The sequence below is a fragment of the Bidens hawaiensis genome, unplaced genomic scaffold (assembly GCF_021521415.1).
Source record: "Bidens hawaiensis isolate Kalapana, Puna unplaced genomic scaffold, B.hawaiensis_p1.1 tig00031751_1, whole genome shotgun sequence".
Taxonomy (NCBI): domain Eukaryota; kingdom Viridiplantae; phylum Streptophyta; class Magnoliopsida; order Asterales; family Asteraceae; genus Bidens; species Bidens hawaiensis.
In genome coordinates, this window is record NW_027495358.1 from 46,720 (window position 1) to 74,167 (window position 27,448).

General features: G+C 32.1%; 2 protein-coding genes and 1 pseudogene across 4 annotated transcripts; 2 read left to right on the top strand and 1 right to left on the bottom strand.

Moving 5' to 3' along the window:
- The first annotated feature begins 1,659 nt into the window (after positions 1-1,659).
- LOC143582464 (scarecrow-like protein 15 pseudogene) lies at positions 1,660-3,182 on the top strand (annotated as a pseudogene).
- Positions 3,183-3,755: 573 nt separating this feature from the next.
- On the bottom strand, positions 3,756-8,191 carry LOC143582465 (G-box-binding factor 1-like). Of its 2 annotated transcripts, XM_077065020.1 has the most exons (7): positions 8,120-8,191; positions 4,685-4,830; positions 4,562-4,606; positions 4,383-4,469; positions 4,199-4,288; positions 3,968-4,113; positions 3,756-3,866 (listed from the first exon to the last, which is right to left on the bottom strand). In XM_077065020.1, the coding sequence occupies exons 2-7, from the start codon at positions 4,739-4,741 to the stop codon at positions 3,794-3,796; spliced, it is 498 nt and encodes a 165-aa protein (XP_076921135.1). In that variant the 5' UTR covers positions 4,742-4,830; positions 8,120-8,191; the 3' UTR covers positions 3,756-3,793. The 2 variants fall into 2 exon arrangements, with proteins under 2 accessions (XP_076921135.1, XP_076921134.1); XM_077065019.1 differs by lacking the exon at positions 8,120-8,191 and having other exon boundaries at positions 4,685-4,982.
- A 3,467-nt stretch (positions 8,192-11,658) lies between these two features.
- LOC143582466 (chalcone synthase-like) lies at positions 11,659-26,154 on the top strand. Of its 2 annotated transcripts, none has more exons than XM_077065021.1 (2): positions 11,659-11,854; positions 25,148-26,154. In XM_077065021.1, the coding sequence occupies exons 1-2, from the start codon at positions 11,659-11,661 to the stop codon at positions 26,152-26,154; spliced, it is 1,203 nt and encodes a 400-aa protein (XP_076921136.1). The 2 variants fall into 2 exon arrangements, with proteins under 2 accessions (XP_076921136.1, XP_076921137.1); XM_077065022.1 differs by lacking the exon at positions 11,659-11,854 and adding an exon at positions 23,737-23,926.
- Positions 26,155-27,448: the final 1,294 nt, after the last annotated feature.

The following is a 27,448-nucleotide window of genomic DNA, read 5'->3' on the forward strand; positions in this document are numbered from 1 at the left end:
AAATGAGTCTCATATACTTTTTACATATTTCATTGCCCCAAAAAAGCATGATAAGGCTTAGTCGGCTTCCCTAGCCATCCTACTTGCATTAAATACACGGGCGGATGCCCTCTTGATCTATCCTCCAATCCTTGTTCAGCGTTTGGTGTCAGACATTCTCCCAACAGTTAACCCAATCAACGCATTTGGTCTAATAAGACGATCGATCCCAACAAACCTCTCGGTTAATCGATCCTAGTCAAGGTTCCATTTCGCTCTTTCTCCATCATACACCTTAATCAAAACCCCCAATCCAAAATACAATACGCTTATTATTGTTGTTTTTTTTTTTGAACCATAAAGTTCCTCAAATTTAAAAGAAAATTTTAGTTATGTTATTTAGGATCTTTTAAGGGTGTATATTATAAAATTCCTACAACTTTTTAAGAAAACAAAGCATCGTTGTATAATTTTTGTCTTGGTAAGAAAAGATTTAAAAAAAATAATAATAAACAAAGTAGTTGTGTAAAGTATGTTTCTACTTTCATAAAATACGTTAGCTAAAACAGAAATTGATTTTCCATTGGTGATGATGTTGCAATTACCTTAGATCACACAGAGTTACGGGTGTAGAAGAATCAACTTGACTCCAAATCATTTAACACTCATTTAAACGTCAATAAACAAAAAATAACGTAAATATAAAAATTCAAACCAAGAGGTAGCTCATCCTACTTTGTGTCTGATGTATACTCACCAACCAGGTGATGCTGGTTCGTATGATTTGTTTGAACACATTTGGTTAAGACACAGTGAACAAAACCACTTGTTTACTAACGGGTCGTTTATGACAAACAAAAATTGCTTATATAAGTTCATTATTTCAATGATATGATATGATACACAACTACGTTAGAGCCCGTGTTTCATACGGTAAAAAATATAATAAAAATAAAAAATTATTATAGGTAATATGTAAATTCAATTGTTTTATATAATAATTTTTATTTATGATTTTTTTATTAAGTTTTTGATATATTATGCACTATAATTTTAAGTTGAAAACCAAATCTTGATGTTTGATTTATTTCAAATAAAACATTCATATCGATATTGTTATATTAAATATTATGTTTGTAAAAATGATATTTATAACAAAATGTTGTCATAGATTTAAAAACTAAATTTACAAACACTAAGGTTTTGTTGTAAAAATAAATAAATAAAAATATATTATATTTTAAAATAAAGAGAGAAGCGATAAACAATCTTAAATGGTTGTGTTAAAAAGATATGCAAAGAAAATGTCATATTGTAAATTATGAAAATGTTATGTGTTAAGTCAGGAAATCAAACTAATTATCATTTTAGTGGAGTTGGTAAGCACATTTAGTTTGAAACATGAGGTATTGGGTTGTGTTGTTTTAATAGTATAGTCAGATACAACTCGTATAAACATCAAAATGTATCTATCGTTAATTTATGTTATTTCCAATTTCCATTCTAAATATTTTTTACCCATCTAGACCACTTTATGCTTTATTTCTCTCCATGGATCCATGGCAGTCCCCACCACTAATACTTTTCCTATCATTCATGCGCTTAAAAAGTCTGCAGTCATCACCCTCCATACCCGCCCACAAAAATTGCAATTGAACTACATTACCTTACCTTTGAGTAATGAAACTGCCTTCTGTCTCCTCCCTCGATACTACCCGCTACGAACCCAAATCAGTCCTTGACATTCGCCGCAGCCCGCCCAGCCCGCTTATCGACTTCAACTCCTACGATTATAACAACTCTACTTTGTTATTATCATCATCTTCAGAAGAGAAGACTTTTGAATATGGAATGATGAATCAGTTTGAAGAATACGATTCTGATTCTCTCATCAGAGAATTAGGCCTTTATGATCATGATTATAATTATAATATTAATATTAATAATAATAATAATAATAAATCTGTTTATCCTCTTGATCATTTACCCGATCTCCCGCCCTTTCTTTATTCAGATTTCGAAAGGTTAACTCCATATTTTCCATATTCCAACCAAAATATATTTGATTTGATGAGTCAGCATGATGACGTAAACGAGTTTGATTTTACGGACGAGCTGATTATGTTAGCTGAGTGCTTCGAAACTCAGTCGTTCCAGCTGGCGCAGGGGATACTGGCGCGGCTCAACCGGCGGCTAACAGCGCCTAACGGAAAGCCGCTACAGAGAGCCGCGTTTTATTTTAAAGAAGCGGTTCAGTGTCTACTCACCGGGTCAACTCGGAGCTTTCAGAGTGGTACGTCGTATGAGATTGTACAAGTGATCAAAGCGCAAAAGGCATTCTCCACCGTCTCTCCGATTCCGATGTTCTCCAGCTTTACAGCTAATCAGGCGATATTAGATGCCGTGGACGGTGCGATGAAAGTCCACGTCATCGATTTTGACATCGGTGTTGGTAATCAATGGGCGTCGTTTCTGAAAGCGGTTGCGGAGGAGGCGGTGGCTCGGAAGGTTAGTTCACCGGCGTTGAGGATCACCGCCGTGGTTCCGGATGAGTACGAATTGGAATCTAGGTTAATTAGAGATAATTTATATAATTTCTGTACGGATTTGAAATTACGATTTGAAATTGATTTCGTATCGATTCGAGCGTTCGAAATCGTATCGTTTAAAGCGATTAAGTTCGTAAACAGAGAGAAGACGGCGGCTCTTCTTTCGCCGACGATTTTCCGACGGATCGGATCCGGATTCGTTAATGATCTCCGGCGAGTTTCGCCGAGCGTCGTGGTGTTTGTGGACGCTGAACTGAACGGATTTGGATTCGGACCGGCGGTTTTCCGGCAGACGGTGATTGACGGTTTGAAGCTGTACACGACGATACTGGAGTCGTTGGAGGCGGTTAATGTCGGTGGAGGCGAGTGGATGAGGTGTATTGAGATGTTTGTGTTGCTGCCGAGAATAATGGAGATGGTGGAGTATGGTGGCCGGAATGTGACGCCGTGGAGAGAGGTGTTGGTTATGGCGGGAATGAAGGCGGTTGGGATGAGTCGGTTCGCTGAGTTTCAGGCGGAGTGTTTGGTGAGGCGGGTACAGGTTGGAGGGTTCCACGTGGCGAAGCAACAGACGGAGATGGTGCTTTGCTGGCATGATAGGCCGCTTGTTGCCACGTCAGCATGGACTTGTTAGTAGTTAGTGAATAATAAGTATTATTATAGTTGCCTAACTTGTAAGTTGTATCGTTTGTTAAAATTATATTTAATTAGTACAAGGTAAGGTATTATAAGAAAGTACAGTATTAGTGTGTTTTCGATTTAGAATGGGTTTGAGAGGTGGGAATAATACTTGTAATCATAGCATTAGCAACGGGTATGTTAACCCCAGTAAACTTCGACGTGGGAGATCTCTGTCACTGAAGAGAGAATGGCATTGCATGTCATGGCGGAAGATGGTGATCAATGTAAGTGGATAGAAGAAGGGAGAAGGTGGTCTTGGTATGTGAAGGTTTTCGGTTGAAAGAAAAGCTAAGGAGATGATTCTTAAGGCACCATCCGTTACCAGATCTCTTATGATTTTGAAAATAGGGATATGAAATGTGTGCTAGATGCATGGTTCCGGTATGAGTAGTGATGTTTGACTTAGAATTATTTTCTAGTAAGCTTTAGTTTAAATATTTGAAAGTGTGAAGAATCACCATCTGCAAGCATCTGATGGAAGCTTCCCTTTTTGGCTCCAGAATATTCCTGAAGATACCAATTTGATATCAGTATACAACGAAAAAAAGAAAATAGTTTTAACCTCAAAACTGAAAATCTGACTACTAAGGTGAAAACCATGCCTGTTGGTTATCTTCATCGCTTGCATCAGATGAGCCATTATTTCCACTTTCAGCACTGTTTATTGTTTATATTCAAAATTTAAGATTGGCAAGTAGAATAAAATCTCTGACAGAATGCACCAATAATTTTGTGAATATAAATTTAGATATGAAAACCTTTGGGTGGCACCGTCATTTCCTGAACTTGAAGCCGTCTTCCCAATGGCATTTCCAGAAGTTTCCTTTGTCTTTTTGTTGACGTTGTCCTTCCCATTAGAGGCTTTTGACTCCAATTCTGTGTTTGGCTGCACAGTGCCAGGAGTCTACAAATAAAATAATAACCAATGACAATCAGATAACACTATTCACTTTACTGTTTACATCATATGATGTAAAAATGATTCTTACCATAGGCATACCAGGATGACCATAAACTCCTGCTGGTGGATATAGTGCAGCGTATGGAACTGGAGTTCCATAAGGTGGCATCATAGGATGCTGAAATAATTTTAATAGATTATTAAATAAATGCCGACTATTACATAACATATTGCATCTCAATAGTTTTTAACATGTAAATAGAAATAATTACCTGGCCACCACCCCATGCATATGGATGAGGAGTTGAAGCAACAGTTGAAGCAAAGAAAGGTGGAGGAACTCCAGAGCCATAATAAGCCTGAACAAATAAGTCATTAAAAATTACGAAATCAACATACATCTGTTTTAATAAATCCATTGATAAAAAGGTTAAGAGTTTATAACATGCACCTGCATAGAGCTTGACCAATCAGCATATGAAGGTGGAGGAGTTTCCTGTTTAGGAGAGAGAGATAACTTTGTATTTACACACAGAAGACTTAACATATTTTTACAGAAGAAAGAGTAAGAAACCAGATTTGAGGTAGATTTGGAATGTTTGGCAGGTGAGCTTTCCTCTCCGGTCCCCATGAAACTACAGGTTGGAATATCAATGCGCACCCAACAATTCTCAGCAACTTCAGGACTTTTTATGTATTAGAATTATAACCGAGAAGCACCTGCAAAAATCAAATTTACTGATGAATGGTGATCAATCGATGAACTAAACCATGATAGCTTTTCATCATTATGTTGATTATTATGTGAAAAGCTCGCAAAAAATATTTTCAATAAACAGACAGCAAGACATCTCATGTGCTTAGATGTTTGATAGAATGATAGCATTCATAGAAGATGATGTTTGAATAGATATTGCTCATAATAAAGCATCTAAAAAGCACAATTACACTAGATCAGATCAGTAGCTGGAACTTGATTGTTGCATTTGATTATTCAAAATGACTGCACTGATATAACCAACAGGATGATAACAATCTATACCAGAATTACATGTACCAAAATTAAAATTCTTAGTTCAGTATGAATGAAGAAAGAAAATGTGTTAATGCAATATCAAAGGCAAATAAAATGCAGAGCGCCAATTGATGATAACAATGCACACACATTTTCTGATTTCTTAACAAGCACACCATACACTTTATATTAGAAAACCCAGCAGATGAGCAGCACTCTTTGCTTTGGTATTTAACTTTTTATGTTTCGTTACACAAAGTTACAAGCACAGAAAAACAATAGCATTATGTGTCTTGATATAGTGACATTAGATGAATACAATTTGATTGGATGATGAATTCACTAGAGAATCTAGAGTACAATTGATACACAAAAACTACTTCTCTTTCCAGGTGGCTGCAAATTTTAATTTGGGATTTTGGGCCACAGATACAAAATCTGGAGAAGCACCAGCTTTACTTTCAAACCACTCAGATAGTCTACTCTTTTAGCTCAACCCTTTAAAGTAGAAGAAGTAGTCATATACATCACCAATTTACTGATTTTCTTTCTTTAGTTTTCTGACCTTGTTCAAATCCATTAACAGCTCATGTTAAAATTAGTCATTCTTTATGTTCAAGAGTATTGATTTGTTTTCCACAAATTGGTCCTAATTCTGCTTAATTCAAGAGTATTCTAGTGAAGGCGATTTCGATTCTTGCACATATAATTCTAGATCCCCAGGAGTTTTAGAGGTCTCTTTACTTCTTTTCAGTAGTTTTGTGGTGTCTTTCAGGATCAAGTCATCTTTACTTCTTTAGGTTAGGTGTTTTGGATTTGTAATTCTAGCTTCTTGCTAGTTATTTTTATGAAACTTGTGTTGCCGTTAAGAACTGCTGAATTCAGATCTATAAAAATCAAAATGTCTTTTAACATCACGCAATTATGCCCTCTTTCAAAAACTTGGATAATTTAACTGTTAAATCTTTAAATATTATCACATTTGGTCAAAAACTATGATCTTTGAACAATGCGTCTTGAGATAGAAATGATTGCAAAAAGCATAGTAAAGTTTAATTAATTATTCTGAAGACAAATTTTCCTGTTTGCAAACATGTATGACTCAAAACTAACATATATTCTCTTAAAATAGCCCAAATATCTCATAAAGTTGCAATAATTTCCAATTCAAGATGTTCCACAATAATTGAGTATTTCCTTTTTTGTCAACCTTTTATATTGATAGTTTTGGTCCGTGCGACCCCCCATCCACACAAATTTGTTGTTATAATGGTATTTGAGATGTTTGACATATAATCAAACAATACCCCAGAACCATGCGTGTGAAAGTATGCCATTTTTAGTCATGCATCATGTGCAAAGTACTTCTACAGCTATAGCACGCAAAGCAAATGCCGAGCCCAAACTTAACTCATGTACACTTAACATTGACATCATCTTTAGCCTTTAGGTACAAAGATTTTATGTTAGTTCTGTTTTTATCAACCTCCAATAGTTCTTTTGTATGTGCCATGTGTGTAATATAATACTTGCAATTTATATTAGTTTTCCCATATATTCATGAGATGCAAAATATTGACAGATATTGCAAAAAAGATTATTCGTCTAGCTTAGATACGCATTCCTCGTCATTCTACATCTGAACTAAGGATGCCTTAATATTATCTTAAAGACGATGCCTCACGTCACCTAGGAATGACCCTCAAAAACTAACAAGAAAACGAACGACAGACTTAGCCAAACTAGAAATGTAGTCGGTATGCACGTGGCCAAAATTAATCCCTTTGAAACATATCTTTACGGCATAGAACATTAAAACGAACAAAGTAATAAGGGTTGAGTATCAAGGAAGCAAACCCTTCTCAAATGTTTCGCTGAGCTACACAATCACAATTCTCAATGTGAAAAGTTGTATTCTGAACCACATAAACATATAGATGCCACATATTTGTGTCATCGAATCGAAAATCTTTCATCGGTACAACAGCATACAAATGAACTAAAAATCATGTTCCCGTTCATTGATTGCAATTTACGGTAGTGCAACTGAATATTTATGTAATCCAAATGAACTAAAAATAAAAACCTTTTTTCTGTAATCCATTTAAATCTATGCAGTCAATCTTGGTGGTATCTCAGTGGTATATTGGTGGTATCTCGGGTTATCGGTCCTCATGTGAAATATTGGTCAAAATATCGGTACCGATAATATCGGCGATATTGGCCGATATTTGACCGATATTGACCGATATTTCACTGATATATCACCGATATTCCCAATACCAGGGTTTTAAGTCTTAATTTTCAACTTTTAGTGTTTAATGTTGGTGTTTTGAGTCTTAATTAGTTCCTACTTGCTACAATTGCTAGTGTTTTGCAAGTTGCAAAAGGATAATTTGTTAATAGCATGAGAGTATACTGAATTGTTAGTGTTAAAGTGCTATATATAAGCATCCAAATTTTTACTTGTATGAATTACAAAAACATTCCATACTAAAAAATTCCCACTAAAAGACGATCTCCCGGACTCTAAATCTCTAAGTCGGCCTTGATTTCTCGAGCAGTAATTACTACTTACTTTGTGTTTTATGTTAGCACATCAAGTAGATCTTATCATTTGTGCATTATGTTACCTAATAAAACCACTAGTACCTGATCAACTTAGAGCATTTTCTCTATGGATTACATAACCGCCTAATATAAGTTTCTAAATATTTACTTTCATTATTGAGTCTAAGCCTAGCTCTAAGCCCTAAGCACGCCTGCTATAGCCACAATTGACGTTTCATGAAAATCAAATCGGAATCAAAATTCAAAAGCCTTTTGAACAAAACTAACTCCACAAATCAAATGAGAAATAATAATAATATAATAATCAGATTCAGGTGTTTTATTGAACAGTAATAGCTTCATATGCTAGCTTATCTGCGTAATAATAGCGTTGTGTGTGTGTGTGTGTGGTAAGTAATTAAAGAGTGAGAGAGATAGTCGGACCTGTTCCGGCGGCGGTATAAACGGAGATAACTATAATTAGAGGCGGAAGACTGCAGTCCTACACACAGACAGCCAGGTACGGATGAAATTGAGCAGTTCCGTTATGAAAGCGTGGTTTGAGCCGGCGTGAGAGTGGTGGTTCGGTTAGGTTGGGTTCCAGCTGTCAATGGGAGACTGGATGGATAGACATGACGAGGCAATTAACCTTTTATCATCACTCATCACATAATGGGTGTGTTTGAGATAAGTAAAAAATAAAATAATTTTTTATTAAGAGCACTTATTAACTTATTATTTTAAAAGAAGATTTTAAAAGAATGTTAAATAACTAAAAAACACTCTTTTTAAAAGGAGTGTAATGGATTTTAAGGGGTAAAGGGGTGTAAAAGGTAAATCAGACCTATTAAGTTAATAAGTTATATATTTCTAATTTTTCAAAACTCTTTTTTTTTGTCTTCTCCATAAGTTAAAATCCATAAGGTCTAATAGTTTGTCAAACACCTTATTAACTTTTCAAAAAGTTTAGAATTATAAGTTGATGAAAATAAGGAATCCCAAACACCCCCTATATATAAATTTACGGATAATTTGTATGTAAACGAACCCAACATCCAGAAGTGTTTGTAAATTGTTTGACGACAAGTTCGTTTATTTACTAGACGACTAACATGAATAAAAAGATTGTGATCTTTTAGTTAAACGAGCGAACATCAACGCATGTCTCGTTCATTCATATATGTTCCTGAATGTTCGTTTATGCCCATTTATTCATGTTTGTGTATGTTTGCTTATTTATGTTAGTTTATGCATTCATAAAAAACAATTAAATATTATTTGTATTTTACAAATAAATTATACCACCCTAATATAATATCTGATCCCCATCTATGTTCATTTATGTTTATTTTTGTTCGTGTATGTATGCTTATTTATGTTTGTCTATCTTTTTGTTCATTTATGTTCAACATATGTTCGTGAGCCATTCACTAAGATTTTAACTGAGCGAACATGAACACGCTCATTTTTTAAATTAACGAACGCGAACACAAGTATTTGTCCACTTAAATGCCTGTGCTCGCTTAAAAATTCGTGTTCGTTTAAATTTTAATAAGCGAATACGAACATACCCTTGTTTGTGTTCATTCAGTTCGTTTGCAGGCCTATTTATATTGCTCATTTGCCTAATATGTGTGTTTGGTTCACAGAATATGATGGAATTGATATTCTGACTCTAAATCTGGTTCACAAACTTCGATGGAATTGAATTTAGTTTCATTTTTATTTTAATAATTGGAATTTAAATTTAACTCCATCAAATTCAAATGATTTCACAAATGCTTCTAGCATGTGAAGGATTTCACCCAATGTATATAGAATCTCCGACCCGGTTGCATGTCCGGCTTTGGTTTCGCGTTAGATGTTGGTTTTGTGTATGGCGCCAGTTAAATGTTTGACAACGGTTAATGCCTCTGATGCCCGCTAAAGCGTTTGGCACTGGTTACGTGTCCGGTAATGGTTAACCCGTTCGACTCCCGTTCACGCGTCCAACGCCGGTTAACACAATTTAGCACATCTAATGTCGGCAACGCGTTTAATGTCAGTCAAGGTGTTTGTTATCCAACATCAATTACGTGTCAAGAGCATCAAGCGTACGTTTTGATTATTCGTGCCACACTGGTAATCGTTTACGCGTTAGTTCCGGTTAACGTATCTGATGTCAGTTAATGCTTCCGACACCGGCTACCCTTTGGTGCCAATTAACACGTCTGAAGTCTGTTAACGCATGCGACTCCGGTTAACGCGTTCGAAGTCCGACCTCGATTAATTCTTTCGACATCTGGTGTCAGTTAACACGTCTGATGTGGGTTAACGCATTTGGGGCCGGTTAATATGCCCGACATTGGTTAACGCGCATGACTTTTTTACTTCGGTTTATGCGCCTGAGTTTTGACATCGGTCAACTCGTCCCGTAGTTTGTAGTCAGTGGTAGATTCCAATTTTTTTAATAAATTTCAATTCCTTTAAAAAAATTCCAGAAACCAAAAACACTCTCAAAGTTTAAAATCCTTTCATAGATTCGAGTGCTATAAGTTCCATTTCTTGAAAAGTTTCAATTTCAAATCCAATTCTTTAAAATTCCAATTCATTTGATAAATTCAAACTCTCTCAAAGAAAATCTTCAAACCAAACACACCCTAGTAAATATGACCCACGTGTTGCATACTTATAGAATATTGTAATATGCGAGTTATGAAAGTATTATTGATTGATTTTTCATAAAGTCAAATACAAGATATATATAAACGTACAACATCAATCTAGGAATAAAATAAGGAGAGAATATCTCCTAATATGACCAACTAATTTTGGTCAACATAAATTGAATTTTGAATCATCCACTTTTAGCGGCTATTACGAGTCGTGTTCATGATGGACAATTCAACCCGCAAACTCTTCATTCCTCCAACCAAGCGTGATTGACATCCTTAGAGGCATTAAACCATACAAAAAAAAGTCGCTAAAACTTTGATCCGTCTATGCGTGTTGCAACACGTTAAAATGTGAAATATTTTTTTAACCGAAATATGAAACACTATCTTAAAAAAGCTTATAAGCAAGTTGTAACGATAAAAAACCCATGTAAAAAGGAAAAAAGTTATATACTAAAAAATTAATGAGTTGTTCGTATACGCTTGATACATGTATTTTATGACGTGTTACTCTGTTTTAAACAAATTTACATGAAAATGAAGATAAAATAACAATTAAATATCTGTTTAAATCTGATGACAATTCAACATATCTTTTTCTTGTTTGTATTTATATTCAACCATAAGTTTTATTCAAACTTTTCTTTACTAAAAATAGTAACATACTCATTTCCGGTAATAGCATCTAACAAGTCAACCGTAACTATCATTAATATTCTTTAATATCTTTTAATGCTTCGTGATGTTTATTGGATTATCTTGAAGAAAATCACTTCGTTTATATGTAGATCGTTAAAAAGTAACTCTTATGTCGTTTGAGAAAATAACTCCTATTTATTTTAATTGAAAATGAAGTAACTCCTATTTATATGTTGTTGATAAATAATGGCTAGAGCATTCTCAGCCCATCCCCTTAAAATATTTGAGCAGAATTTGTAAATTATATAGTATGGTTATTAGTGGTTGCGAGTAGAGGAGAGTTAAATGTTATAGGGGAAAGTTAAATTTGAGGATTCATTATTCATACCTTATAATTTTTTAATATTTTTGAAAAGTGGATGTGTGTGGAGGAAAGAGAAAAAATAATGATAAAAGTATAAAAAATATTATTTAATTAAATATGAGAGAGAAAAAAACAGTAATTTGTAATGTAATTATATGATATATATACGGATATAGGGTAGAGAATGGGCTGGGAATGCTCTTATCCACCAATTAATACATAAGCATCTATCGTTGAAAAACAACGCACTTTTATTTCGTAGAGTAACTCCTGCTTATATATTGTTTAAAATTTAGCATATTCTTTAGTAGATCAAGTTAGAAAAAATGGCATCATTTCATAATGTTGTAGATGTCGAAGAACTTCGAGAGACCCAACGGGCACAAGGTCTAGCCACTATTCTTGCCATTGGTACGACAACTCCTCCTAATTGTTACAATCAAGCTGATTACCCGGACTGCTATTTTCGTGTTACAAACAGTGAGCATATGATTGACCTTAAAAATAAGTTTAAACGTATTTGTAAGTATTTCATTTCACTTAAGTTATGTCACTCGTAGGTATGTAAACGAATGGAATGAACATGGAACACTTAATCGGAAAAATATTTGTGTTCATGTTCGTTCATTTTAAAAAATGGGCATGCTCGTGTTCGTTTATGTTCATTCATTTAAAATCTAAACGAACAACTCACGAACATATATAATATGTGGAAAGACGTAAACGAACACAAATGAACACATTTTAATGAACGCAAACGAAAAATTATAAAACATTACATTAAGTACATGACGCATCCAGAAATGAACATAAACGGACATAAATGACTATTCACGAACATAAATGAACGAATGGAACATGTGTCCGTCTTCGTTCGTTTAATTAAATGGACACAAACTTTTTGTTCATGTTTCCGTTTATTAAATGAACAAAAAAAAAAGAACTTCCTGCAAAACATTTCGCTAAATGTTTGGTTCGTTTGCAGGCTTAAGTCATACGATTAATATGGATTTTCTTTATAAGCGTTATTGGGGGGGGGGGGGGGATCTTCACCCAAACCATATTAAATGGGTCAATTTTGGTTGTTTTAAAAATTAAATAGGTTGGTTTGGGTAAAAAAAATTTAACTAAATGGGTCATTTGAAATTTCATCTTGTTATTTTTGGGTCAAAATGGGTCGACAAATTTAAAATCGATGTGGGTTAGTGTCATAAGGAAATGTGGCAGGTTTCGGATCTAAACGGATTTTAGATTGGAACAGGTTCGTTAAGGTTTCAAGCTAACACGAGTTTTCACACGGGGCAGGTTGGGTTTTGGTTTCTTTTGTTTCTTTTTGGTCAAATCCGAACCTCGTTTTTTGTTTTCTGTTTCGTTTTTGTCCATTTTTTCAGTTTCATTTTTGTTCCTTCAGTTTTTTTTAGTTCCTTTTATATTTATTTTTTCGATTTCGATTGGTTTGGTTTGGTTTTGGCTTTTTGTTTCATTTTCATTGATTTTTTCGGTTTCGGTTCGATTTCTCAGTGGTTTTTTTATTTCGAACGAGGACAACAGAGGAACCATTTTATTTATTTATTTATTTTTTACTTTTTTTGTTTATGATTTATATTTTGATTTATGATCTTTTTTACTATTGCTTCTGAATATTTTTTGAGGGGTTTTTGATCTTAATAAAAAAAACCCTAAAAGAAATTTACAAAAAAATAATAAAAAAATCATAATTTAAAATTTAAATAAAAACAAACAATCTAAAAAAACAAAAATGTTTATGCCAACAAAACACTGAAACCAGACCACTGAAAATTGAACCCAACAAAACAAAGCATTCACAATGGTTAGGTTCTGGTTTTGTTTGTAATTTGATACTAAATTATGTTTAAAATAAGAATTATGAATCTACCTATACCAATAGATGGTTTCACGGTTTCAAACTGAACAGTAAACACCTATAAATCTATTATCATAGTATTTTCTAACTTAAAAGTCATTCATTATATTTATGTATTCTTAGTTTTTATATTAATATAAACGGACGGGTTGGGTTCTTGTTCGGTTAAAAAAAACCGTCAGGTCATTGATTATTGTTTTTTACTTTCAACGAATATGTCATGCTTTAATCTTATAATATACTTACTAAGAGCATTCCCAATCAATTATTCATCTTCATTTCTATAATTACACTAAAAACACCATCTTTTCTCTCTTATTTCAATTAAATAATATTTTTTTTATACTTTTATCATTACATTTTCTCTCTCATTCACTCACAACCACTTTCAAAAACATTAAAAAATTATAGAGATGAACAGTGTGGATCTTCAAATTTAACCATGACCAGTAACATTTTCTCTTTCCTCCTCTCACAACAATTTTTAACCATCTCTAAAAAATAGAGAATCCCCTCACACAATTTGAAGAATCCATTGAGAATGCTCTAATAAATCCACTAACAAACAATTCCTTCAAATATATAAACATATATGGTTGTAAACATTCTACTATATAACTACACTAGGTTGGTACCCGTGTAAAACACGGGTTCAACAAATTTAATCTTATTACAAGTCCAAAACATTCAATATATCAATAGTAAAAAGTCATGATAAATAAATTTGGTTACTATATATAAAAATACAAATATACATTACTGTTAAATAAAATATATTTTTTTACTAATACATTGATCATAAGTTGACAATATATTATATGATAGATATCATGTTCGTATGATAGTAAGGTTAAACTTTGACTACAGTTTAGAAGAAAAATATGCTCAATCAAACATAAATTTCAAAACAGAGCATTTGTAACCATGTAGCAGCAGATATTTCACGAGGGAAAAAATATACTTTATGATAACTTATTATTGGTTTACCAGAGAATGTAAGTGTATCAAAAATTATGATGCTAAGAGAAAAATATTAACTAATGTGTTAATGATTGTACACAATATATGTTATACAAATTACTCATGTGATGAATTAATAAAAAAAAACTAAAAAGATTGTGAATTACATTAAACATGGTCCATGAACAACATTTAGTTACAATCATATTGTACAAACTTGTAGCATTAAACGTTCTTTAAGAAAAACTTAGCTTTTAGTATCCACATTGCGAAGTAGATTTTGATAAACTGGTTGAGAATCTTTGAAATCCGGAAGCTCAATAGAAAATAAGTAGCTTGTCCTTCTTCTTTTCCTCTTCCACCCTCGTTTTTCCTTAATTTTGCATGACACAATTCACATATAAGATTTTGGTTCATATGTACAAAGTACTCTGTTAAATTAAGGTGTGTTCAAGAAATGTATACGTATAGTAGTTATTAATTTAAATTTTTATATTCTAAGTGTTTAAAAGATATATATATATATATATATATATATATATATTTGCCTTTGAAGCGGTCTTTAAGCAAAATTTGGGCATCAACTTCTTCATTTGGCGTCAAGTCAACCATAGGTATAAATGTATAATCATGATGAAAATTAGAAAATTGTCATATTAGAAGTTCTTTTTACATATGATATATTAAATCATATAGAAAGTCAGAGAAAATTTTATATTAGTTTCAATTTGATAATGTTTAAATTAGACAACTATAATTAGGGTGTAATTTGATATGATTCTAACATTAAGATATCTATAAATGGATGGTATTCGTTCAGATTGAAAGTCAACTAATTTGGAATTTGAAATTATTATTATAGTTGTAAACTAATTAAAATATTTACAAAATATACATTTTTTTTTGTAATGGAAGTTGAATACTTGCATAGTATTGGAGTAAAATGAACTTGGGAATGATGCTTTGATTAAACAGTGGGTGGAAATGGGTTGTATTTTGACATTATGTTATATGGTAATGGTTCATTGGTTTGTAAATTCAATATTTTTACAATAACAATTAACCTACATGTTGAACTCAAAACGCACTGCATCATCATATACAATAAGTAATGAATTGAAAATTAACCTGAACGTTGTTGACCATGTCATCTAAATCATTGACTCCCCTCAAACCAGAAAAAGTCATTACCCTTGCTGGGGGAGCTTTTAAGTTGTGCGTCATCTTGACTGCTCTTTAAGAAAAAGAAAAAAAAAGGGAAGCCATTTTAAGTTTAACTTTCGAAAAACAACATGGGAATTAGGTAGCATATGGAACACAAAATTGTGCAAAATCCGTTAGCTAATCCACATAATGACAAATCTATAAATTATGCAGGTTTAAAAACATCGAGACAACGAATTCATCATATATTGATAAATTCAACAGCAAATATATGGGAACCATTCTACCAGTAACTCGATTGAACAGAGGTAAGATTTTGTTGAGAAGGGTAGGTTAAACTTGTCATTTAAATTTGTTTTATTCAAAAAGTATACAAAACAGCATCATGTGTTCTTGGATATAGTTTTTTTGAAGGTAAAGGCGTGCCAAACACCTTAAAACAAACTCAATTATAGGTTGCTCTAACATGGCCATTAAGCCTACATAACACATGAGCATGCACTCAGATAGTTTGAAAATCCTTTAGCTAATACATATGGAACACAAAATTGTAGAACATAACAGCAAAGATATACATATGGAACACAAAACTGTACACAATCCTTTAGTCTTAAATCGAACACCGAGACCACGAATTCATCAATGATGCATCTCCTTCAATGATAACAGCTATAGCAAAATAAACATAACAGCAAAACTGAAATTGGAACCCTGACATAACAACAAATATATACAAAATCGTACGTATAACACACAGAAAAAACCAATTAAGAACGAATTATATACCTAAGTCGACGGAGCAGGGCATAACAGATAGTGTATGTTCGGAATGGAAGATTTTGGTGACATGATCGACAAAATGTGGATGATGATAACAGACAGTGATAAGGATCGGCGTTTACGATTCGGAACGGAAGATTCCGGTGGCCGAATCGACGAGATGCGCTTTGAGGGATCTGACTCACATCTGGAAAGGGGCAAGAATGATTTAGGGTTTTCGAAACGTCAGTTGTTCCGGGTCGGGTAAGGATCTGAACCCTCATTGTGAAAGGATAGTGGTGAGAGCGGGAATCGGAGAGTAAGGATGGGCTAGACCGAGGACACGTGGCTAGAGGATAGTTTTATTTATTAAGAAGTATAGATTTTTTTAATAATCTTATGTTTTCCAGTACTTTGTTGTCGTGTGAATATGAATTACAATTATAAATTATGTTGCCGTCTTAAAATACATATTTAAAAGTATGATGTCGTTTGAAATTATATACATGCGTGCTTGACAATTTCTATATTTTTGTCCGTGCCATACACGGGTCAATAACCTAGTAGAAAAAATATACTGACTTTTAGTGTAATTTTAGATTTGAAAATAAAGAAAAGGATATGAATGCTCTAAAAAAATGGGGAATTTAAGAACCATTTTCTCTCCATGGTATTGTGACCCATTGATCACCTACATCATATAATTTTCCAGAAGAAAAAAAAACTTCTTCAAGAAAATAATAAAAATAATTACATATTAGAAAAACAAATGCTTATCTAGCACCACTCGATCAAGAAAAAAAAATCTTGATTTACCTTTTAGGGTTAGAATTGTAGGGGGTTTAGTTTTTTTTTCTTTTTTTTTTCTTGTTTGTGTCGTTGTGGGGTGGGGGGTTTAGGTTATTTTGTTTGATTAAGTCATGAGAGATGTAGAAAATCAAATAACACAAAATGTGCACCACAAGATTAAATTAATGATCAACATTTAGTTCCGTAATTCCCAATTTTTTGAAGTTCGATTTTAAACTCACGTGTATGCGCGTGCACACACAACACATAAGATTAAATGGATGATGAAGATCTAGTTTCTCATTTCCCAATTTTTGGAGTTACACACACACACCAAATTTCCTCTTACCAGCCTAAACATTTTACACTATTCTCTATCATTCGTCACGTCAACGCCACCTTTATTCAATCTCATCACTCAACTCATGTTATACCTCATTCCTCACCGTTATTTATATTTATATTATTTAAAAACAAAAAGAAAAAAAAAAGAAACAATCTGATTTGCCAAAGGGTGAAATAAGCCGTGTGACCAGGGTCATTGGGACCCTGTCACGCGTGAAGTGAGACTAGGTAGTAGGGTATTTGCGTGAGCTCACTTAGTACCATATAAACACCTTCTACAAGGCCCCCAAACCTGAACCGCAGCAGATGGCCTTAACACATGTCAAACTTCTTCACAAGTGTCCAACGGTTTACAAGACGTGGTCCTAAAATATTCAATGTGTGTCATCCTTTTAAACGTGTATATACATTCAAAAATTCTCAATCTGGTATTAACTTGTCTTTTATATGTGTCATTATATATACATATTATATATATATATATATAGGGGAGATTTCAATTAAAAACCCCTTTGAGTTTTAAGAACTCGAAAGAACTCAATGTAACGATTTTTTTTTCGAATTTTTTTTACACATGCGTAATATATGTAAGTTACATACACGTAAAGAAATTACACGACTTTTTACACATGTGTAACGGACGTAAAAGTTAGTGTAACCACTTACATATTTATTCTCTCTCTTACTTTGACTTTTTTGCCAGATTTAATCTCAACCACATATTCTAATCCATTTAATTAAATGTGTGGCTAGAATTGAAGTTCTTAAGTTTTTAAAACTCACCATGGTTCTCAAAATATCCCTCCTATATATATATATATATATATATGGGGAGGGTTCAAATGAGAACCATAGTTTTCTTGAAAACCACCAAATTAAATATAAACCATTGATCTATTAAATCAATGGTTAGAATCACAATGGCAATGTTATAAATAAACACAATATTAAGGAAGCTAATTAAAAGGTGAAAGAGCAAATATGGTATATTAAAATACCTTTCTCTCTCTATAAAATTCCTAAAATCACTCTTTTTACCTCTCTCTTAAATTAAATTACCACCATTTAAAAGAAAATCATATAATTTTTCATAAACAGGAGGAATATGAAATGAAGACCACAACAAAACATAAACCTATAAAAAATAAATTACGTATTAAAAAAAAACTATGTTGTGTTTGACCAAATAGTTACCGATATCATGTATCATTTGTTACATATATGTAACAAGAAGTTATAGACATGTCTAGCATTATTATTCTGGGAATATTATATAAAAGACGGCCATTACATCAATAATAAAATAAAAATAATAGATTAACTCTACGGATGTGATACAAAAGAAGGAAATGCATTCACAGTAAAATAGTTAATAATGCTTGATAACTTAATAATTGGGTTCTTTATGTATAACGAAAAAAAAGGAGAAAAAACTGACCAAAAAAACCAAAAAACAAATGAAACTTGTTATTGGGATACATATATGTTGATCAACTTCAATGGTCATAGGTATTTAAAGGTCCATATATGTATCTGTTACATATACTAACTAAGTTACACATATGTAACTTGACAAACTACACACATATATATATACATATATATAGGTATTCAAAGGTGCATATATGTATCTGTTACATATATTCACTAAGTTACACATATGTAACTTGACAAACTGCATATATGTAAATTGTGGATGCTATGTAAATCGACATGATGCATGTATGTAAGTTGTCAATTCACTTGTTGCTATTATCTTTACACGTGTTGCATTCATCTTGATATTTTAACCATTTACGATTCACTTGTTACTTTAATATGCTCCTCCATGAATTTCAAGAATCCCTTGCTGAAAAACAATCAAATAACATTACTATACATATATATAATTAAGAATGGTAGTATATGAACTCCACAAATTACTATTTGATTGAGTGGAATATTATGTTAGCCAATAAGTCAGAGCTTTAAAACAAAGCAAAACAAATAATAGAAGATAGGGTAATAACACGAAAAAATAGTTTACTGCCAATTTTCAACATCCATTAAAGTGCTTGTTATGTCCCAATTGCCAATTTTATCCAATTACTAGCAAACTTAATTGCTCCCACCTCAAGCCTTGGTCCCCAATATCCCACTCTGATTTCCAATCACAACTACATGAATCATATATGCGTATATAACAAATGATTGTACATTTTGTTACCTGATTTATGAGTTAAATAGGTTGGAGACAAAAACTCGAACGGGGATATGGTTACCAGGAAGAATGTTGATGTTGAAAAACGGTTACATCAACTCATTCTAAAAATAATAAATTGGAAAATTTTATACCTTTGATCTTCAATGTGTTGTGAAATTGCTTTGATATCAAACGAATAGGAATGTATACATGAAATAGGATCTTCTGCAAATATATTGATGAACCATGAAACAAATAAAGAGAGAATTAAGGGACACATACGATGAACGTGAATACCATATATATAAATTTATTTCAAATTACTAAAACACCCTTTAAGGAAAATTAATGAAAAAATTAAAGAAATTTTGTGATTGGTTAATTAGAGTTTTCATAGTTTTTAAGTTAAGGTTGGTTCTCATTTGAACCCTCCCCTATATATATATATATATACATATATATATATATATATATAGAAAGAAGATCAAGAGAGAACTCTTTCTTAGAGAGAGACTAGAGAACTAATAAACAAATATTTTTAATTTAATTAAAAAAAATTAAATTTTTTTTTTCTTTCATCCTTCTTATATGTTGTTATTCTTCACTAGAAAAAAATATAAAAATAAAAAAAATAATAAAAAAAAAACTCGTTGTAGTGCACATATGCAATACATCGACTTTTTTTATTGCATATGTGCATTACTGCATTAGTGTTGTATTACGTATATGTGATAGTGTGTATTGCATACAATTGTTAGTGTTGTATTTGTATGTATTCAATAGTATGTATTGTATAATGCAATTGTGTTGTATTATATGCAATAAAACACTATTGTATATATGCAATAAACATTAGTGCACATATGCACTACATTGACCGTTTTTTTTTAAGGAACATCATCTTATTAGAAAGAGAAAAGAAAAAAAAATCACAAAATATTTTTTTTAAAAAAGTTAAAAATAATTTTGTATTAGTTCTCTCATTTAGTGGAGTTCTCTTTAGATCCTACCCCTATATATATATATATATATATATATATATATATATATATATATATATATATATATGGGAAGATTTCAAATGAGAACCCAATTGAGCTTTAAGAACTCAGTGTAACGATTTCTTTTTCGAATTTTTTTTACACATGCGTAACATATGTAGGTTACATACACGTAAAAAAATTACATAATTTTTTACGCACCGAGTCGACTTTTACACATGTGTAACGGACGTAAAAGTTAATGTAACTACTTACATTTTTATTCTCTCTCATACTTTGACTTTTTTGTCAGATTTAATCTCAATCATATATAACAATCCATTTAATTAAATGTGTGGCCTAAAATGGAGTTCTTAAGTTCTTAAAACTCACAATGGTTCTCAAAAGATCGCTCCCCCTATATATATATATATATATATATATATATATATATATATATATATATATATAAATTTTATTCCCCGTATTACGAGGGTTGTTTTACATTATTCGTTTTTAATATTTAATATGTATATTTGGATTTTAATTTTATTTATTATAAGAAAATTAATCATTAATGTACGTGAGGTTTGATGATGAAATGGTTTCACAAATAAATGATATGTTATAACCCGGTTTAAAAGCTATATGGGTTTGGTGATACCCATTATCCGTTTATTTTCTTTATTATAAAATTGTTTTTTAATTATAAATAATATCTTTTTTTAAAATAAAATAGGATATTAATTTTTAGTATATTCATATTTTATAGGATTTTCATATCAAATATTTGATGAGATTATTTTTTAATATAATGAGATGTTATAACCCGTTTAAGAGTTATCTGGGTTTGGTGAGACCTTTACCCGTGAATTCGGGTCAAATGCGTGAGAAGCCTTCATTTACAAATAAAGCAATCGGATGGCTTGAGAGAATGGTTGTTTTACATTTTTCATTTTTTAATATTTATTTTTTGAATTTTAATTTTCTTTATTGTAAGAAAGTTAATAATATACTTAAGGTTTGATGATGAAAGGGTTTCATAAATAAATGATATGTTATAACCCGTTTTAAAGCTATCTGGATTTTGTGACCCATGACCCACTTATGTTTTTTTACTATAAAATTGTTTATTAATTATAAATAATATTCTTTTCTTTTTAAATTGGATATTAAATTTTAGTATATTCCTATTTTAAAGGATTTTCATCAAATAATTGGTAAGATTAATTTTTAATTTAATGAGATGTTATAACCTGTTTAAGAGATATTTGGTTTTGGTAAGACCCATACCCATGAATTTGGGTTAAATCAATGAGAGATCTCTATTTAAAAATCAAAAAATCCGGTGGCTTCCATAAAAGGGGGGAGTGACCACATCGCGACACATAAGATTTTAGGGTTTTCTTTTATATTATATATACAGGGTAAGGATCCTAAGAGAACTATTGGCAAAATGAGAACTTTGAGAATCATTTTAGACCACTAAAAAACATCTAAAAAATATTTAAAAAATTATAAAACAAAAAAAAAACAAAAATTTTAAAAAAGTAAAAAAACCAAAATTCTTATATTTCATTAAAAAAACGATTTTTTTTTCCTTTTTAATTCGTATTATACATATACACATATGCATACTTTCATTTAATCTTTAGTTACGTAATGTACACATATGTGCATTATCATTTACCTTAAATTATACATGTGCATAGGAAAAAAACATGTGTACATATATGTACATATTATACATATATGTATAATTTAGCTAAACCGAGATTTTTTTTACGTTTTCTAGAAACCGGGATGATAAATAAGAACTTGTGGTTTTTTACTTTTTTTATTTTTGTTTTATGATTTTTTTTTTATTTTTGGGTTTTTTGTGGTCCAAAATGGTTCTCATAGTTCTCAATTCTCAAAAAATTATCACATAATCCTGATCCTATATATATATATATTGTGGGTTTTTTTTTCTTTCCTCCTTCTATAAGATGATATTGTTCCTAAAAAAAAAAAGAAAAACCGTCGATGTAGTGCATATGTGCACTAATATGTATTACATATATACAATAGAATTTTATTGCATATAATATAACACAATTGCATTATTCAATAACAATGCAAATACAACACTAATAATTGTATGCAATACACACTATCGCATATACGTAATACAACACAAATGCACTATATTGATTTTTTTTTTATTTTTGTATATAATATAACAAACACTATTGCACTAATACAATACAAACAATTGCATATATACTATTTAACACTATTGTACATATCAAAATACACATTAGTACATATATGCAATAAAAAAAGTCGATGTATTACATATGTGCACTACAACGAGTTTTTTTTAATTATTTTTTGTATTTTATTTTTATCTTTATATATTTATTATAGTGAAGAATAACAACATATAAGAATGATGAAAGAAAAAAAATAAAAAATAATTTTTTTAATTATATTAAAAATATTTCTTTAGTAGTTCTCTAAATCTCTCTTTAAGGATGAGTTCTCTCTTGATCCTCTCCTTATATATATATATATATATATATATATATATATATATATATATATATATATATAGGGAAAGTATAAAATGAAAACCCACTTGAGTTGTGAAAACCTGATGTAACATCGTTTTTTTTTGTTACACACGTAATATATATTAAAAAAATTTAATACAAAACATCGAAACATAAAAAAAATTTGTTTTGCTATTTTTTAACATTTTTTTACTAATTTTTTATATGTTTTCAGGAGAAAGAAAATATTATATTTATGTTTACATTTTTTATTAACTTTAATTGTGAACCACATAATTCAAACTTTAATTAAAAACATGTGGTTGAGAATGAGTTTCTAGAGTTTTCACAACTCAAATGGGTTTTTATTTTAACCTTACCCTATAGATATATATATAGGGTTGATAAATAAAAATTTAAAAACCGAATTTGGTTTTTGATTCGGTTTTAGCCCAAAATCTGAATCAAACCTTGCACACCGCTAGTTGATCGTCTACTAAAATCCTTAACGTTTGTTTGATAGATTAAATGCTTGTTTAGTTGTGTAGACACCTTAAACGATCGTGTTTCACTTGTTACCCCCTTTAAATTCCCTGAAGTATAAAGCATAAAGAAACAACTAATGTATATAAAGAGAAGATGCCACATAATTTAATAAACCTACACGTACGTAGAGTTCCCAACAACATGACACCTGTAATATAAGTTGTAGAAGTGTTGATGCTATCAGTCGGACCGATTTCCGAAGGAGACTCCTATTTAATAGATCATTTGTAGCATTTGTTTTTACAAATCTTAGAAAAGAAATGACATCAGTTCACAAGGTTGTAGATGCTGAAAACACTGGAGAGACCCAACACCGTCTTGCCAGTATTCTTGCAATTGGCACCGCAAATCCTCCCAACTGTTATATCCAGGAAGATTACGCTGACTACTATTTCCGCGTTACAAAGAGCGAGCATATGGTTAGTCTTAAAAGCAAGTTTAAACGTATTTGTAAGTATTTACTTGTATTAATTTTGTGCCCCATGCAATTTCAGTTCATAATAACACCGAAGACGTATGATATGACTGATGTGATCCCGGATCCGCTTATGACCCCGGAAGCGGCCCAGACCCAAGACCCGGTTACGATTTATTCTACGACCTCAGTCAAAGAGAAATAACTGCATATTAATTTAGTGAAAGTAGTGGCATATGTTTAATTACTTCTCATGCATTCATGTTTTCATTATTCCAGTAATGTTTCCTATTTAATGACTTGTCTTTCTATACCATAAAGTATGAGTGAGAGCCTTTTAATATTTAAGTTAATATTTAAGATGTTTGAAACTTGTTGCTTTAAATACAAATCATAATGAATAAGATTAAGCCAATTTAAGAGCAATTATGTCTTTTGATAGTTTTTTCTTTTAGCAAAATAATATACAATTGATTTTTATTTATTTAAAAATGATTACAAGTTTGGTCATTCAAACTTTAATCATATTTTATTAATTTATAGAATAGCTACATATATACCCTTTATTTTAAACCAACTACCCCTACGAAGTTTAAACGTTTATAACTTTTTCAGACGTTAATATTTTTACAAAACAGTATACCATAAAAATGAGTATTTTATACTCTTTAATTTGAGTATGATACTACTGCTATTGCTATACTTTTTCTCATTTTAAAAACTTAACGTGTTACCTGATTACCATTAAGGAATGGCAAACGGGTCGGGCATGTTTAGTCGTTCAGGTCATAGGTCTAATAGGTTAAGGTTGGAATGGGTCGATACAAAAAAAGCTTAATTTGGTTTGGGTCGAAAAGGGTCAAATCCAAACGAATTTCGGGTTAGAACAGTGTCAGACGACCGAACGGGTTGTGGGACAAGACGTGTTCAACGTAGCGTTACGTGTGCATCGCCACTTGATTGTGTGCGTACAGTCGTTGTGTGACGTGCTTACTAACACCGGTTAAACTTCCAATACCGCATTACGAGCATACTATCGTGGGGTTACGCGTGTACTGTTGTGAAGTCAAGCACTTATTGAAACCTTAACACCGGTTACACGTTCGATTACATACATACCTTACTATATCGTGCGGACACCCAACTAGAATTAATATGAAAACAGAGTAAATTGTCCCAAGTACTTTGTCTTCTTCCTTTAATATTCTTGGAATTTTGCTTACTCTATATTAACACAATAATGTACTTGTATATAGGTGACAAATCAATGATAAAGAATCGATACATGGTCCTTACAGAAGAGTTTCTAAAAGATAACCCGAACATGTGCGAGTACTCGAGTCCGTCTTTGAATACTCGCCAAGACTTGCTGATCACCGAAGTCCCCAAGCTCGGTAAGGAAGCCGCTACAAAAGCCATCAAGGAGTGGGGGCTCCCAAAATCTAAGATCACCCATGTCATCTTTTGCACCACTTCAGGAATCGACATGCCCGGTGCTGACTATCAACTCACCAAGCTACTCGGTCTCTCCCTTTCGGTCAACCGGCTCATGATGTACCAACAAGGGTGCTCGGCAGGGGGCATGGTCCTTTGCCTAGCCAAGGACCTTGCTGAAAACAACAAGGGCTCGCGTGTGCTTGTTGTTTGCTCAGAGATCATGGCTACTATCTTTCGTGGACCCAACGAGGACCACGTGGACGCTTTGGTCGGCCAAGCACTTTTTGGGGACGGAGCTGCTGCGATCATCGTGGGTTCGGATCCAGATTTGGCGGTTGAACGCCCGTTGTTTGAGATTGTTTCTGCCAATCAAACGATCATACCGGACACTGAGATGGCAATAAAGTTGTACTTGAGGGAGGATGGGCTCAAACTTCACTTGCACAAGGATGCACCCGATATGATCTCCGAACATATAGAGAATATATTAATGAAAGCGGTTCATCCACTCGGTTTACGTGACTGGAACTCGATGTTTTGGGTTGTTCATCCGGGTGGTAGACGCATACTCGACCTGGTTGAGCTGAAACTTAACCTTGATAAACAGAAGCTCAGGGCCAGTAGGCATGTTCTAAGTGAATATGGAAACATGACTAGTGGTTGTGTGTTGTTTATTATTAATGAGATGAGAAATAAATCTATGGAGGATGGAGAAAGCACCACTGGTGAAGGTTTAGACTGGGGTGTTGTGTTTGGATTTGGACCGGGTTTGACAGTTGAAACGGCTGTTTTGCATAGCAAACCCTCTCCTACTATGCAGAACTGACCTCTCCTATTATGCAGAACTGACGGTTGAATTGGCGCACAATAATAATAAACTATGGATTCCAACTTTGATTAATAATAAAATTAATAACGGTTTAGTAATATTGAAGAATGCTTTCGTATAATAAACTTGGTTTGGTGTAATATGTATGCTTCCAATGATCGAATCGATGAAAGCTGAGTTCAAGTGTGATGTTGTATGCATGTGGTTCCGTTAATATCAACTAAATAAGCTCAGTTTTTCCTCAATTAAATTATTTTTTTGGGAACGGCGAATTTCTGTTTACTTGAATTCGAAAACTTTTAACTCTTTTGATATTTTAAAGGCTTTGTCTTCACCTATGAACCACTAAAACTCAATAATCTTTAATTAAGTTAAATAATTGAAGTATTTAAATTATTAATATTTTTAAACTTATGGGTGACAATTTCCTATACAATCATAGCATGATATGAAAATAATCGAACTTTAGATTGGTATATGAAACATGTTTAAAATACAAGTTGTGTTTTGGTTGAGCTGTTTAACTAATTGGTTGTGTCCGGATTAACATTTTTAATTAAACATGTTGTGTTTGGGTTTGACATATTTAACCGAACTAAGTGATCGAAAACTATAATGTACCCTAAATACAACTATATATTGGATACCAATGACCTATAGAACTAGTGGTACGATGTCTTTCCAGTTCCCTCACAAAGTGCAAAAATACAAACTTGTGAAGTATAATATTTATTCCCAACTTGAATTTAAAATATCATGTACGCATTAAAAAATTAACTAGTTTTTTGAACGACGAAATTCCATCATTTAAATACATTCATGAAATGATTACTTTGTTTTCTGAAAACTTAAATTTTTTTTCATTTACCAATTGTAAGTTTGTAACCTCATGATATTCCAGTTTGTTAATATCTCTTTCGTAGAACCCCGAATCATTTTCTCGGCCTCTAATACCAATTTGATGGAATCGGTTTACAAAGTTATCAACACATTCATGAAGAACATTTGCATCTTAATCATTGAATCTATGATATAAAAAATACAAAATGATCGACAAACTTTGTTTCTTGTTCCACTATCCGCATATACATTATGAAGCAGCGTATTAAATAGACGTGACGAATAACACTGTTAAGATAACTTCTTACAATCTATCCTAATTAACAAACAGAAGACATATTTACACTTTCTACCCATGCATTATTATAACATATAATAAAAAATAACAATAGGTTTTTTTTTAGAATGGTGACTTTTTTGTGTGTTTAGGTCACCGGCTACTCACCGCATT

Excerpts from the sequence above, each read along its gene's own strand:
- LOC143582465 (XM_077065020.1), bottom strand. The coding sequence starts at position 4,741 with ATGGGGACCGGAGAGGAAAGCTCACCTGCCAAACATTCCAAATCTACC. Across the intron at positions 4,470-4,561 it reads ATTGGTCAAGCTCTATGCAG|GCTTATTATGGCTCTGGAGT; the intron begins GTGCATGTTATA and ends TTATTTGTTCAG. Across the intron at positions 4,289-4,382 it reads ATGCATGGGGTGGTGGCCAG|CATCCTATGATGCCACCTTA; the intron begins GTAATTATTTCT and ends AAATTATTTCAG.
- LOC143582466 (XM_077065021.1), top strand. The coding sequence starts at position 11,659 with ATGGCATCATTTCATAATGTTGTAGATGTCGAAGAACTTCGAGAGACC. Across the intron at positions 11,855-25,147 it reads AAATAAGTTTAAACGTATTT|GTGACAAATCAATGATAAAG; the intron begins GTAAGTATTTCA and ends ACTTGTATATAG.